This window comes from Ursus maritimus, assembly GCF_017311325.1.
Source record: "Ursus maritimus isolate PB19 chromosome X unlocalized genomic scaffold, ASM1731132v1 scaffold_X1, whole genome shotgun sequence".
Classification (NCBI taxonomy): Eukaryota; Metazoa; Chordata; class Mammalia; order Carnivora; family Ursidae; genus Ursus; species Ursus maritimus.
In genome coordinates, this window is record NW_024423319.1 from 26831687 (window position 1) to 26843718 (window position 12032).

General features: G+C 34.5%; 1 protein-coding gene across 5 annotated transcripts in view; it reads right to left on the reverse strand.

Moving 5' to 3' along the window:
• STAG2 (stromal antigen 2) overlaps positions 1-12032 on the reverse strand; it is a 132013-nt gene that overhangs the window by 50096 nt on the left and 69885 nt on the right. For all 5 annotated transcript variants that reach the window (XM_040628287.1, XM_040628264.1, XM_040628276.1 and 2 more), the window contains exons 6-9: positions 8685-8761; positions 5082-5286; positions 2948-3099; positions 618-691 (exon numbers count right to left, since the gene is read on the reverse strand). In XM_040628287.1, the coding sequence (XP_040484221.1) occupies positions 618-691; positions 2948-3099; positions 5082-5286; positions 8685-8761 (508 nt within the window). The remainder of the gene's footprint in view (positions 1-617; positions 692-2947; positions 3100-5081; positions 5287-8684; positions 8762-12032) is intronic.

The following is a 12032-nucleotide window of genomic DNA, read 5'->3' on the forward strand; positions in this document are numbered from 1 at the left end:
AATAAAAGAATGTTTTAGGAAAACTTCAATAATCTCTAGGTATGAGAATGATAGAGGAATAGACTAAGATAATGGTGACAACAGAGACAAAAAGGTAAGAATGGACCAAAGGGCAACACAAAGGAAGTAATTCAATAACTCCCAAGTTGAGGAAGTGAGGGAGAAGTTGAATAAAAATGCCACCAACATTTAAAGAATAGATTACAACAGAAATGGTGGTAAAATTACCTATTTCTTTCCTCTACTCATTCAAAAGAGTAAAAGAGAATACTTAAATCTATCCAAATTTTCCCAATAACATCCAAATGGCAGAGTCCGGAACCATCATCTATAGTTTCTACTAAAAGCAATTAAGTATTCTGTACCCTAACTCCTAATCAAAGAAGTAGATTCCATCTGCTGGGCAGCTACAAGACAAGCACGTTATCCCATTTTTCAGAGAGGAAACATCAAGTTCAGAGCAGTTAAATAACTAGAGTATCTCAATCAGTGGAAGAACTTACCTTCTAACACTGATCTTATTCCAATGCTCTTTCTACTACTTTATACTGCCTAAACCACTAAATATCCAAACCTGAATAGAATAAGAATTACGTAGAAAAAATGTTCTGACTTACCGGTATCTATGTACAAACACTCCCTTAAATATTGCATTCATCATATTTTCTATTTCATCTTGATTTTCCTGAAGCTGAAAAGAATACATTATTTCTTTTCAGTTGTAATGGAATACAACCAAAACAACATCTAAAAGTCATTACAAGTACAAATACAGGTTTCTCCAGTGTTTTGGTGATTACATCTAATTTTTAATTCTACTAGACAACAGTAACCACAGAAAAATTAACAGCTGTTGTAGGTCAGGTAGCTAAAGTTCCTTGATACCTGGAATAGTTGACTTGGCTTTTAACGTTTAGCTGCTAGATTAGCCTTTTCTAAGGCTCACAAATTTCCATTATAAAAAGGCACATAAAAAATCTGTTAAGTAAATTAATTACACCACATATAATCTATTATATATGTTCATATCAAAAAAGTATAGTAATATTTCATTATCTTGGTCATTATCATCTGAAAAAGAAAAATAATGTTAACTAGTGCCTGCTCACAGAGCAAAAGAGGTTTAAGTAAAGCAACTTGGTAAAAAGTATCCTGCTAAATTCTTTTGAAGGAAACAAGCCTCACCTTAAATAATCAAGTAAACATTTCAAAATCTTGGTTTACTTATCTACTCCCAACAAAATTGTTCCAGAGTTTGAGAGGAGAAAAATCTTTCTCACAGTCTAAGTATCAATTAGCTCTTAGATTATGTTCTACACTTTTGTAAAATGTATTTTTTTCTTTTCATGACTATATTCTTGCATTTCCAAATAATGCTAACAAGAGCGTGCACTTTTTTTTAAAGGATTTTATTTGTTTATTTGAGACGGAGAGATACAGAGAGAGAAAGAGCACGAGCAGGGGGAGAGGCAGAGGGAGAGGGAGAAGCAGACGCCCTGCTGAGCCAGGAGACTGATGTGGGCTCTGTGGGGCTCGATCCCAGGATGCTGGGATCATGACCTGAGCCAAAGGCAGCCGCTTAACCATCTGAGCCACCCAGGCACCCCAAGGGTATACACTTCTTATATTCATTAGCACAGATAAACAGTCAAAGGTCCTAGCTGGTCAAAAACTTAACCCAGAGTATCAGTATCTTGTATTTGCACAGGAATTTTAATCTCAAAATCCTTTTAACTATATCCACTCATTCAATGCTCACAATCTTAAATTTATGTCCAAGAATTGGGCCATAATTTCAAGGCCCAAGACATTCATTATGTTTACCTAATAAATCATCTGATGAAATTTAATAACTATAATTAAGAGGTAAAAAGGCCAATTCTTCATTTCAAACTATATGAAAAAGATGAGGAATTTAGGTAGGGGGGCAATATGGACAAGACTTTAAGGCTTCTGCTGAGTCAGGGCATTTTAAAAAGTTATTGACTATCTCAGAAATGACCAACTAAAAATTATAGCTACTACCAACCCCAAATATATCAAAATCAAGTAGTAATTTCTGGATTACCACGGCAAATATTACCTCAAATGCATTACTAACATTTTTGAAACATCAGATTTTGCTTATTAGAAATAAACATAAATATCACCAATATCAGACAGCAAAATATGCTATCACTAATGAAGAAGGAATTTAAATAAAAAACACAACATTGAAAGTAGGGGGTGCCCCAGTCGGATAAGCTTCTGACTCTTGATTTCGGCTCAGGTCGTGATCTCAGGGTTGGGAGATAGAGCTCCACATCGGACACCGTGCTGGGCATTGAGCCTGCTTAAAATTTTCTCCCCCCAAAAATACAATAAATAAAAGTAAAAAAGATTCTCTCTCTCTCTCCACCTGCCCCTCTCCCTCTAAGAAAAAGATTTTGTTTACTATTATTTAGCATAAGAATAAAAAATATCTCCCTCATTCTAAGTTAAATTTGGTGATCAGTCATGTTAATCAACTGCCTCCTACACTACCAAAAAAAAAAAAAAAAAGGGCAGCAATTGAGACACCTTAAATAGCCTGTAAGTTATTTTTCAAAGTGATGTCACATAAGTGAAACCTGAATTCATCCTGACAACTAGTTCAGGGAAGAAGTTAGGAGAGAGACATTTTCATGGCAGAAATGAATAATACTAAGGCTTAAAACAACTTGTCTGACTGGCCCAGGACCTTACCGAAAGCCTTAACTCTTAACCCTAGTCTACACAAAAAAGAAATATACGCAAAAGGTACTGTTGGCATGGATAGTCAACAAAACTAGACATTTAAACAACTTGAAATATTATTTAAATTTATATCTTTCCAAAAAAATTATCTGATGGATTAGCAACATTATACCATAATTAATGGTCAAAGTTGTACGGATTAACAGCTCAAAAATTCAATACAAAAATTTACCTCTTTCCGCTTCTGTAGCAGGAGTTCTAGCCTCTCATTGGCTCGTTTCCCAATCATTTTATTTCGTTCTGCCTCATACTGTCTTTGTGTATTATCCATATTAATGCTAAGATTTAGCGCCACATTCACCAAAGCTGTCATCAACTTCATAGCTATTTTTAAATGGAAAATTTTGAAATTAGTCTCACAGATGCAAAAATTTACAATTTAATATCAAATTAAGAGAAATTAAAGACAAGATGGGCTGTTCTGCTTCTAATAGAAAAGAAAAATACAGCTGCTACAGATGACAACAATAAACGACAGCTAATGTGTATGGAATACTTACTATGTCAGTTACCTATGTTAAGTATTTTTCATGGTTTATCTCCTAATCCTCCCAACAGCCCTCAAAGTTAAGTATTATCCCCATTTCATTCATTCATTCAAACTGAAGTCCACGGAGATTAAGAAATTTCCCTGAGATTACACAGTTCACATAAGTAGTTAAACCAGTATTCAAAACTAGGTGATCTGACTTCAGACTATGCTCAAATCCCACTATTCTAAAATGTGTCCCCTATAATGATATTTTTCAGAGGTCATAATTCACCTTCTCAGTAAATTTTGGTTCCTCAGGCAGTCACTTAGCCATCTTACTTATCAAAGGAAGAGAAGCCTGAGTGCTTCATATCAAACTATAATATGCAAAAATTAATTTCATCAGTACTTGATTTCCTTTAATTTTACTCTATTACATATCATGATAAAGACAATGGTGAAGTTATGAAGAACAGATCTAGATGAAAAGTCAAAGTACAAAGGAAAATATCACCCAATAAAGTGTGTCTTATTACACTTCCTCCAGATCCCCCCCATCTTTTGTTACTGAACCCTTGCTCCTGAGACAAGACTGTGATTTAAAACTTATTAATTGAAATATCTCACCATTTTATGCCTTTTTAGTTTACTCCAGACTATTTCTCAGATCTGGTTCATTGCATAAGAGAATAACACAAAACTAAATCTCAATTTGTGGCTATTGGGTCTCCTTAAAAAGGATTCTCAACTTTCTCTTTAGAGCTATTTCATTCCCTCAGCAAACCAGTTTGTTATTCTGATCTAAAATTATTCACCTTATGGCATCATACTTCTTTAATTTACTTAGCCACCAAATTCTTAACATTAAATGCTACCTAAGTTCATAGAGCAAGATCACATTCATATTTTGTGACTTCCAATCTAAAAACAAAAATCCTATAGAAAGATTGTCTGCATTTTTTTCTTCCACCTCCTTCCCCCAGATTACCTGCATTGTGTTTTTTGAAAATGGAGGAGTTAGCAAAAGTACAGCTTTAATTCTTTTGGAAAATACTCTAAAGGAAAAAAATATCCCCACACTTAAAGAGAATGAAAAATTTTTATATAAATCAATATATTCTACCATTAAGGCCTATAATACTATAGTAACAATGAATGCCTAGTTGATTTTTTCAAACTCAAACCAAAAAGTACACATTCGGCAATAGTGTATCAACAATTTTACCTTTATCACAAAGGAGAAACCAAAAGATTTTATAAACACCAACACTAAAAACCACTGTTCTAGAATTGTGTGAGGCTTAAAAATATAACTCATTTCAAAAAGCAAAGAGTTTAGCTCAGTCTAAAGTTACTCAGAAACGTTAGAAAAATCAACTTTTGTGGTGTGGTTAAAGAGTAAACATCACCCTGCAGGGACCATCAAACTAGCTCACATCACAGACGAAATAAGGGTCATTAGGACTACATATCCAAAATGACTTAACGGTCTCCCCAAATTTGCTGTCAGTATCTTCCCTGATAAAACATCTTTTAAGAATGCAGCACATTCCTATCCACCTCTTTTCCCTTTCTGTGGCATAGTAATCAAATAGGTTTAACACAAGAAAATCACCATATACTAACTATAGTATGTATACCTTCACAGAACCAAAACTGAAAATATCATTGCATTTCCAGTAATTCATGGGGGGAGAAAGGAGAGTGTCCTGTTAGTGGTTACTCTATAAGCAAAATTAATTAATTAGAGTCATTATTATTTCATTTCTTTTAATGAAAACCATTTTCATCTCTAACCTAAGGAAATATGCAAAAAAAATTTCTAAATACTGACCTGCCAGGGTGCTCGTATGTCGAAATGCTCTGACTTGTGAGTCAGACAATCCTGTAAGAAGTGAAATGACCGTATCCATCATGTACTCATCATATATGATACTATATTGACACTGCCGTACTAATACGCCAATGAATTCACAAAAACTGGATTTGAACTTCTTCCACTGAGGACCAGCCATGGTAAGTGGATAGTCTCCACTATCCTAAAACAAAAATTTTGAACAGCAATTTCATTTAAAACACACAACTTGATAAAATTTCACTTGTTTATGAAATACCCTAGGCAGAAACTGAAAAGACTCCTTTACCCCACCTTTTTTCTCCAATAAATCTTCAAAGTAGGTAGAAGTTACTTTTGAACACTTGTGCTCTTTAAGACCAAAACGGATATTCCGAATTCAATTTAACCAATAAAAATATATACCCATTACTCAAAGTTAAAAATAAAAAGCTTCTCTCATCAAAGCATTATACTGATAAACAAAGATATACTTACTGAATCTCCTTAAAACAAAAGCATACCAAAATCAAACCAAAGTTATATTTTTAAATGGATTCAAAAACGATGAAATATTTTCAACCAGTCTAACTGATGTATGACTTATAAATAATCAAAAGATTACAATGTATATTTTCATTAGCTTCAAGGAACTCAAATAGTCAACAGACATAAACAATGACATAATTTATTTTTTTTTAAAGATTTTATTTATTTATTCGACAGAGATAGAGACAGCCAGCGAGAGAGGGAACACAAGCAGGGGCAGTGGGAGAGGAAGAAGCAGGCTCATAGCAGAGGAGCCTGATGTGGGGCTCGATCCCAGAACGCCGGGATCACGCCCTGAGCCGAAGGCAGACGCTTAACTGCTGTGCCACCCAGGCGCCCCGACATAATTTATTTTTAAACAATAACGTAATTTTAAAAAGAAATGGAAATGTAGCTAGTACAGCCTGGAAACACTAGTACTTAAGTATTCTTCCATATAGAGATGGGGCATTCTCCAATGAAGTTACACTGAGAATCTCCATAAATCATTAAAAACAAATCCTTAAATGGGGCACCTGGGTGGCTTAGTCAGTTGCCCCTTGGTTTTGTCTCACGGGTCATGAAATAATTCATGGGACCCTGGAATTATGACCTGATCTGAAGGCAGATGCTTAACCAACTGAGCCACCCAGGCACCCCCAGCCCTTTTTTTTTTTTTTAAGTAAACTCTAGGGGCACCTGGGTGACTCAGTTAAGTGTCCGACTCTTGGTTTCAGCTCAAGTCATGATCTCAGGGTCCTAGGATTGATCCCCCTGTCGGGCTCCTTGCTCAGTGGGGAGTCTGCTTCCCCTCTCTCTGTGCCCCGGCACCCCCGCTCATGCGCTCTCTCTCTCTCTCTCTCTCTCTCGCACGCACACGCTCAAATAAATAAAATCTTTATAAAAATTAACTCTATGCCCACTGTGGGGCTTGAACTCATGACCCCAAGATAAAGAGTCACATGCTCTACCAACTAAGCCAGCCAGGCACCCTTATTATTTTGTCATTAGAGCAGTATTTTTTTTTTATTTTAAGTCATGCTATATAGAATTTCGACTACTATTTCTCATCTGAGAATAAGATCCTAATATTCTACAAAAAGGTTTTCTTCCATATTCTCTGACTGAATCATTTAGTGACTACATTGAAATGTATCATCTTAATTGTCAGCAACTTGGTTTGCTGACACTTTCAAATCAGATTTCAGGATTCTTAAGTAATTGTTTCCTTTTAGTAAGAAGGTTCTCACTAAAACATTTAATATTAGTAGGTTAAAATAAAGTCTTCATGTTCCCTGCCACCTGCTGCCCTCTATCCATAGTTTCACTTTCCACATTTAGTGAACCCATAGTCAACTGCCATTTGAGAGCAGATGATCCTCCTTCTAAGGTAGTGTCAGAAGAAGGTCAATAGTAGCCTAAAACTAAGTCACAAGGCCTATGTCATTCACCTCAGTTCATCTCATCATGTAGGTATTTTATCATCTCACATCATCACAAGGGTGAGTACAGAAGATATTCTGACAGAGAAAAACTACATTCACATAATTTTTATTACAGTATAGCATTATAATTGTTCTGTTTTATTATTGTTATTAATCTTTTACTATGTCGAATTTATAAAGTAAACTTTATCACAGGTTATGTATACATAGAAAAAAACAGAATATATAGGGTTTACTACTATTTGTGGTTTCAGTCATCCACGGAGATCTTGGAATGTAGCCCCCGGAGATGGGGGGGGACCTACTATAATACCATTACTCATAATTACCTCTCAACTACTTGGAGACTGATTAATAGCACTTAGTGATCATCAAAGCCTTTTAAACAACTCTTGTCTTTTAGAATGATAGTTGAAAGCTTCTTCATCAGAGTAAGCAAGAAAAAAAATGATCAAGTAAAACTCAAATGGGACAAGACTTTCTACTTGAAAATTCAGTGACAAGTTTTGAAACAAGCTGCTGGTGCTGGAATGCAGCTGTGAACAAAACAAAAATCCCTGCCCTGAAGGAGCTTACATTATAGTAAATCTAAATGTCTTTATTGGCAACAATACTTTAAAGGCATCGCTGTGATAAAGGATTCACTCAAGTCTAAGCTATTTTTTTATTTGTATAGTTCTTACTACTCATACTTGAAACATAAAGGATATATTTTTTAAAGATTTTATTTTTAAGTAATCACTACACCCAACATGGGGTTGGAACTCACAACCCCAGAGATCAAGAGTCGCATGTTCCACTGACTGAGCCAGTCAGACGCCCCCTCATAAAGGATATTTTAAATAAGAACATATACAGAGTGGACCTTTAAACAACATGGATTTGAACTGTAAAGGTCCACTTATACACAGATTTTCTTAAATAAATACACCTACAGTACCTTAAATTTATTTTCTTTTCCTTATGATTTTCTTAATAACATTTTCTTTTTTCTAGCTTACTTTAAGAATACAGTATATAATACATATACAAAATGTTTGTTAACCAACTGTTCATCAGCAAAGCTTCTAGTGAAGAGTAAGTACACTATTACAGTAGTTAAGGTTGGGGGAAAGCCAAAGTTATATGCATACATTTGACCATGTTGGGGGGGGTCAGCATCCCAAACCCTCATGCCGTTCAAGGGTCAACTTTACAGTCCTTCGCCTAAGCTACCTGGTTTCCCAAATATTGACCAAATCTATCTTTAACAATATTCCAACACATGTTCTCAGGTACTAAATTTTATTCTTTCATGAGGTTTTAATTTTTTGACAATAATAACAGCTACCATTTATTAAATTCTTATTATATACCAGGCACTGTAAAATGCTAAGAAAATTTTCAAACATGACTGAATTAAATCCACAACAGGCTGATAAGAGAATTATTATTAGCAGAGAGTATTATTCACAGATGATAAAACTAATGCAAGAAAATAACTTGCCCAAGGTCACTTCTCATCATTTGATTAAATGTGATGCCAAAGCTGTTATGCAAAACACTAATACTCAGAATTTAAGAACACTTTTAAGGTTAAATCAAGATCAACATGCATAAAATTATCAAAACATTTAGGGTAATAAGTTACCTCATCAAACTCTTCAGTCATTTTTCGAATTATTTCAGAGTTCTGCATATGTCTAAACATTTCTGCTGTGACAACTCCTGAAATTTGCAAGTGTAAGAAGTTAATATACACTGTAGAATGAATAAAATAAAGAACTTCTAAGTCAGTCTCTTACACTGTCAGTCTCTATCACATTTCTACCTGACTTGATCTACTCTTGCCTACAATATGTATTCTGGCTTAGCCCCTTTTAGTATAATACATGTCATCAGGGTTAGGCAGCACCCAGGGTAACAATTAATACTTTAAGGATAAACCTGAAGATAATAAGAAAAAGAGTGATAGGTAGAGTTCACTTTAGCCAGGTTTCTTTATTAAGCACTACTATACACACACACACACACACACACACACACACACACACGGCAACATCTAATCATCCTTTAAAAGGGCTTCAAATAAACATGAACAGTAAGTTGTAGTTCCCACCCATCCATAATCTAGTTGGAAGTTTAAATAAAGAATAACAAAAACAGGAAGGAAGGAAGGGAGGAAAAGAGGGAACAAATAAAAACTATTAAAGGCAGTACGTAAGAAAAACCCTAATGAGTGACAATGCCAAAAAAGGCCATAGGTCAGACCAAAAATAATTAATTAATTAATTAATTAACATAAGTCAGGTGTTTCACAGAAAAGGACTCTGATAAAGACATTTACAATTTCAAAGGAAGATGGGAAAGGGGAGGAGAAAGGATACACATTACAAGAAGCAAAAGTTAGCCAGGTAGAGATTAAATATCAGAAGAGGGATTTCTAGAAAAAATTATGAGTAGGAGACAATGCAGGAAAAAGATACACATGAACTTCCACTGATGGGGTATCAGATTATTTAAAAAGGAACAAATGTAGAAAATGGATTCTCAAAGTCGTATTTCTATTGCTGGATTGCTTATTCCTTGCCAGTCATATTACTATGAATACTGTAAGTATGAGGCAGGTGCTATAATCTTGGCTCTGCAGATGAGGAGGTAAAGGCTAAATCAAAGAGAAGTTAAATACTTTGTCTAAGATTATTCATCTACATCATGATGCCACCCCCAAGTAAGATCAACTTCTAGTGGTGCTGTGAAGAGCCCCTACTTACCACAACATTAAAGAACTACATGATTGTTTTAAGATATTAACAAATCTGGAAGAAAGCACCATTTCCCTTGCTAAAGAAGCACATTCTCAAAAACGTTTTGAAGGGTTTTTTAATTTTAATCAAGTCACAGATATATCTTCAGAACCTTCCTATACTTTACACCAAGGTGCTATAAACTTGGCAAAGCTATAGAAGGATGTTACTCAATCCCTGAAACAACTTCTACAAAATAAGTAAGTATATATCAATAAATCTCAAAGCAAACATACTGCATACATTTTGACAACTGTCCCATTTCTAAAGCTCCTCTCCTCATCTCAGACCATATTAACACAGCCCGAAACCCCCAAAAAATAAGCAGAAAAAAACAGCTGTCACAAATACCATGCATATAACTCATGGGGCAGGTGTGAAGGTGCCATTAACACACCACACGTGAGCTCACTGCCTTGAAATTGTAGGAGACATGAAAGAGAGATTGCTGAAAACTGGTAAAATGAAAAGTGACAGCTGACCAGGAAAGAAAGAAGGAAACACTGGCAACAGACTCAGGAACCACAAAGCAGTCTGGAGCCATTCAGTGTAGAGCCAAATATCCCTCCACACCTCAGTAGCTGCTGAAGGCAGAACTACAGTGAAATAACTGATGCTCACAATGACAATCCTGAGTCCAAAAGAAAAAGGCTAAGGTACAGTACATATAAAGATGTTTCTAACTCATTTATAAAAGAATTCAATCAAAATCATTCTAAGTATATTTTGAAAGTACTTAATGACCTTAACTTTGATTAGATGGTAAATTCTCCTTCATAGAGCTTTCTTGATTCTAAAATAAATATTATGACAGTGTTTAAATCTACCTGATAATTTAAGTTTTCAACACCTTCAATTTTTAAAAAACTGGACAACCTGGTATATAACAAAGTATACCCAAAGGCTCAGTTGGTAAGCTCCTGATTCATAAAACAGAATGGTGCCAGAAAAGGAATAAATCTGATAAGGGGAAAATGCTCTGACTATAGCCTTGTTTTAAAACTACAATTCAGAAGCCTAACTAGGAAATTGAAACTGACCAAACTATGGTATAACAGGGAAGACTGAAGATAAAAGTCAGAATTTCAATTCATCAAGTTATTTCTGGCACCTGTTCAGTTGTTAATAATAATGGCATTATGCAGATCAGACTCAAGAAGTTAATGTATTTGTCTATCAGGCCTCACATACACAATATCTAATATGCATGCTGCACTGAATGTTGTGATAAACCTCAAATAAAATACATCAGTTCATAAAATGTAGTTTATATGGAATTGTTAAATCACTATATTGTACACCTGAAACTAATATAACACTGTATGTTAACTACACTGGAATTAAAATAAAATTTTAAAAAACCTAACTGAAAAAAAAATCTTTATATACAGTCTGATTACCTAAATTTTCCACTGAGCAGTGTAATTTTAAGAATTAGGATTTTAATCCTATGCTACTTGGGAGAAAAAGTAATGTGAAAAGAATGTAACTCAATTTATTTTCAGTAAAATGTCACTTTCAAAGTTAAAAAAATTAAAAACTCATTTAAAAAATGTTACTTGTTTTACAATTCCAGTAACAGTATTTTTAAAGTATTATTGTAGCGTTAAAGGAGTAGACATAAATAAATTGCTTCTTGGGATTCTTTTTACAGATTTGTTTGCATCAGTCTAAGGAGCATCTTAACTTCTTAGATCTATTTTTAAGCAATCTTCCCTCCTCCTGACTTCTGATGTCCATGTTTTTGGTGCCACTTTCATAAAAAAAATAATACTCTTGGGAAACTTGGTAACATTTATTTTCCCAGACATCTTAAATTTCAAGGATGGACCAAGTATTAGGGAGAAACAGAACAGATCAGAATCTGTCCATGATTTTGTCTGAATCATTTACTGATCCAGATCAAGATGTAGGACACCCCCAACTTACATAATTTTGTCTCCCTGCAGAATATCTACAGTAAATATTTTTGCCCCAGGGAAGACACTACTGTATTTTATATTTTCCCCATTCCTACTTCAAAATCTTTTTAAATAAAGTGAAAACATTTCCAATAAGACCCCATTCCAAAACTTCTCTACTTTTTAGAAAAAAGAACTAGAAATTTCACCAATACCTTACTTAACTTACTTAGTTACTTACTTACCTACCTACTTACTTACTTACTTACTGTTATTCATGGCACTTTTTAA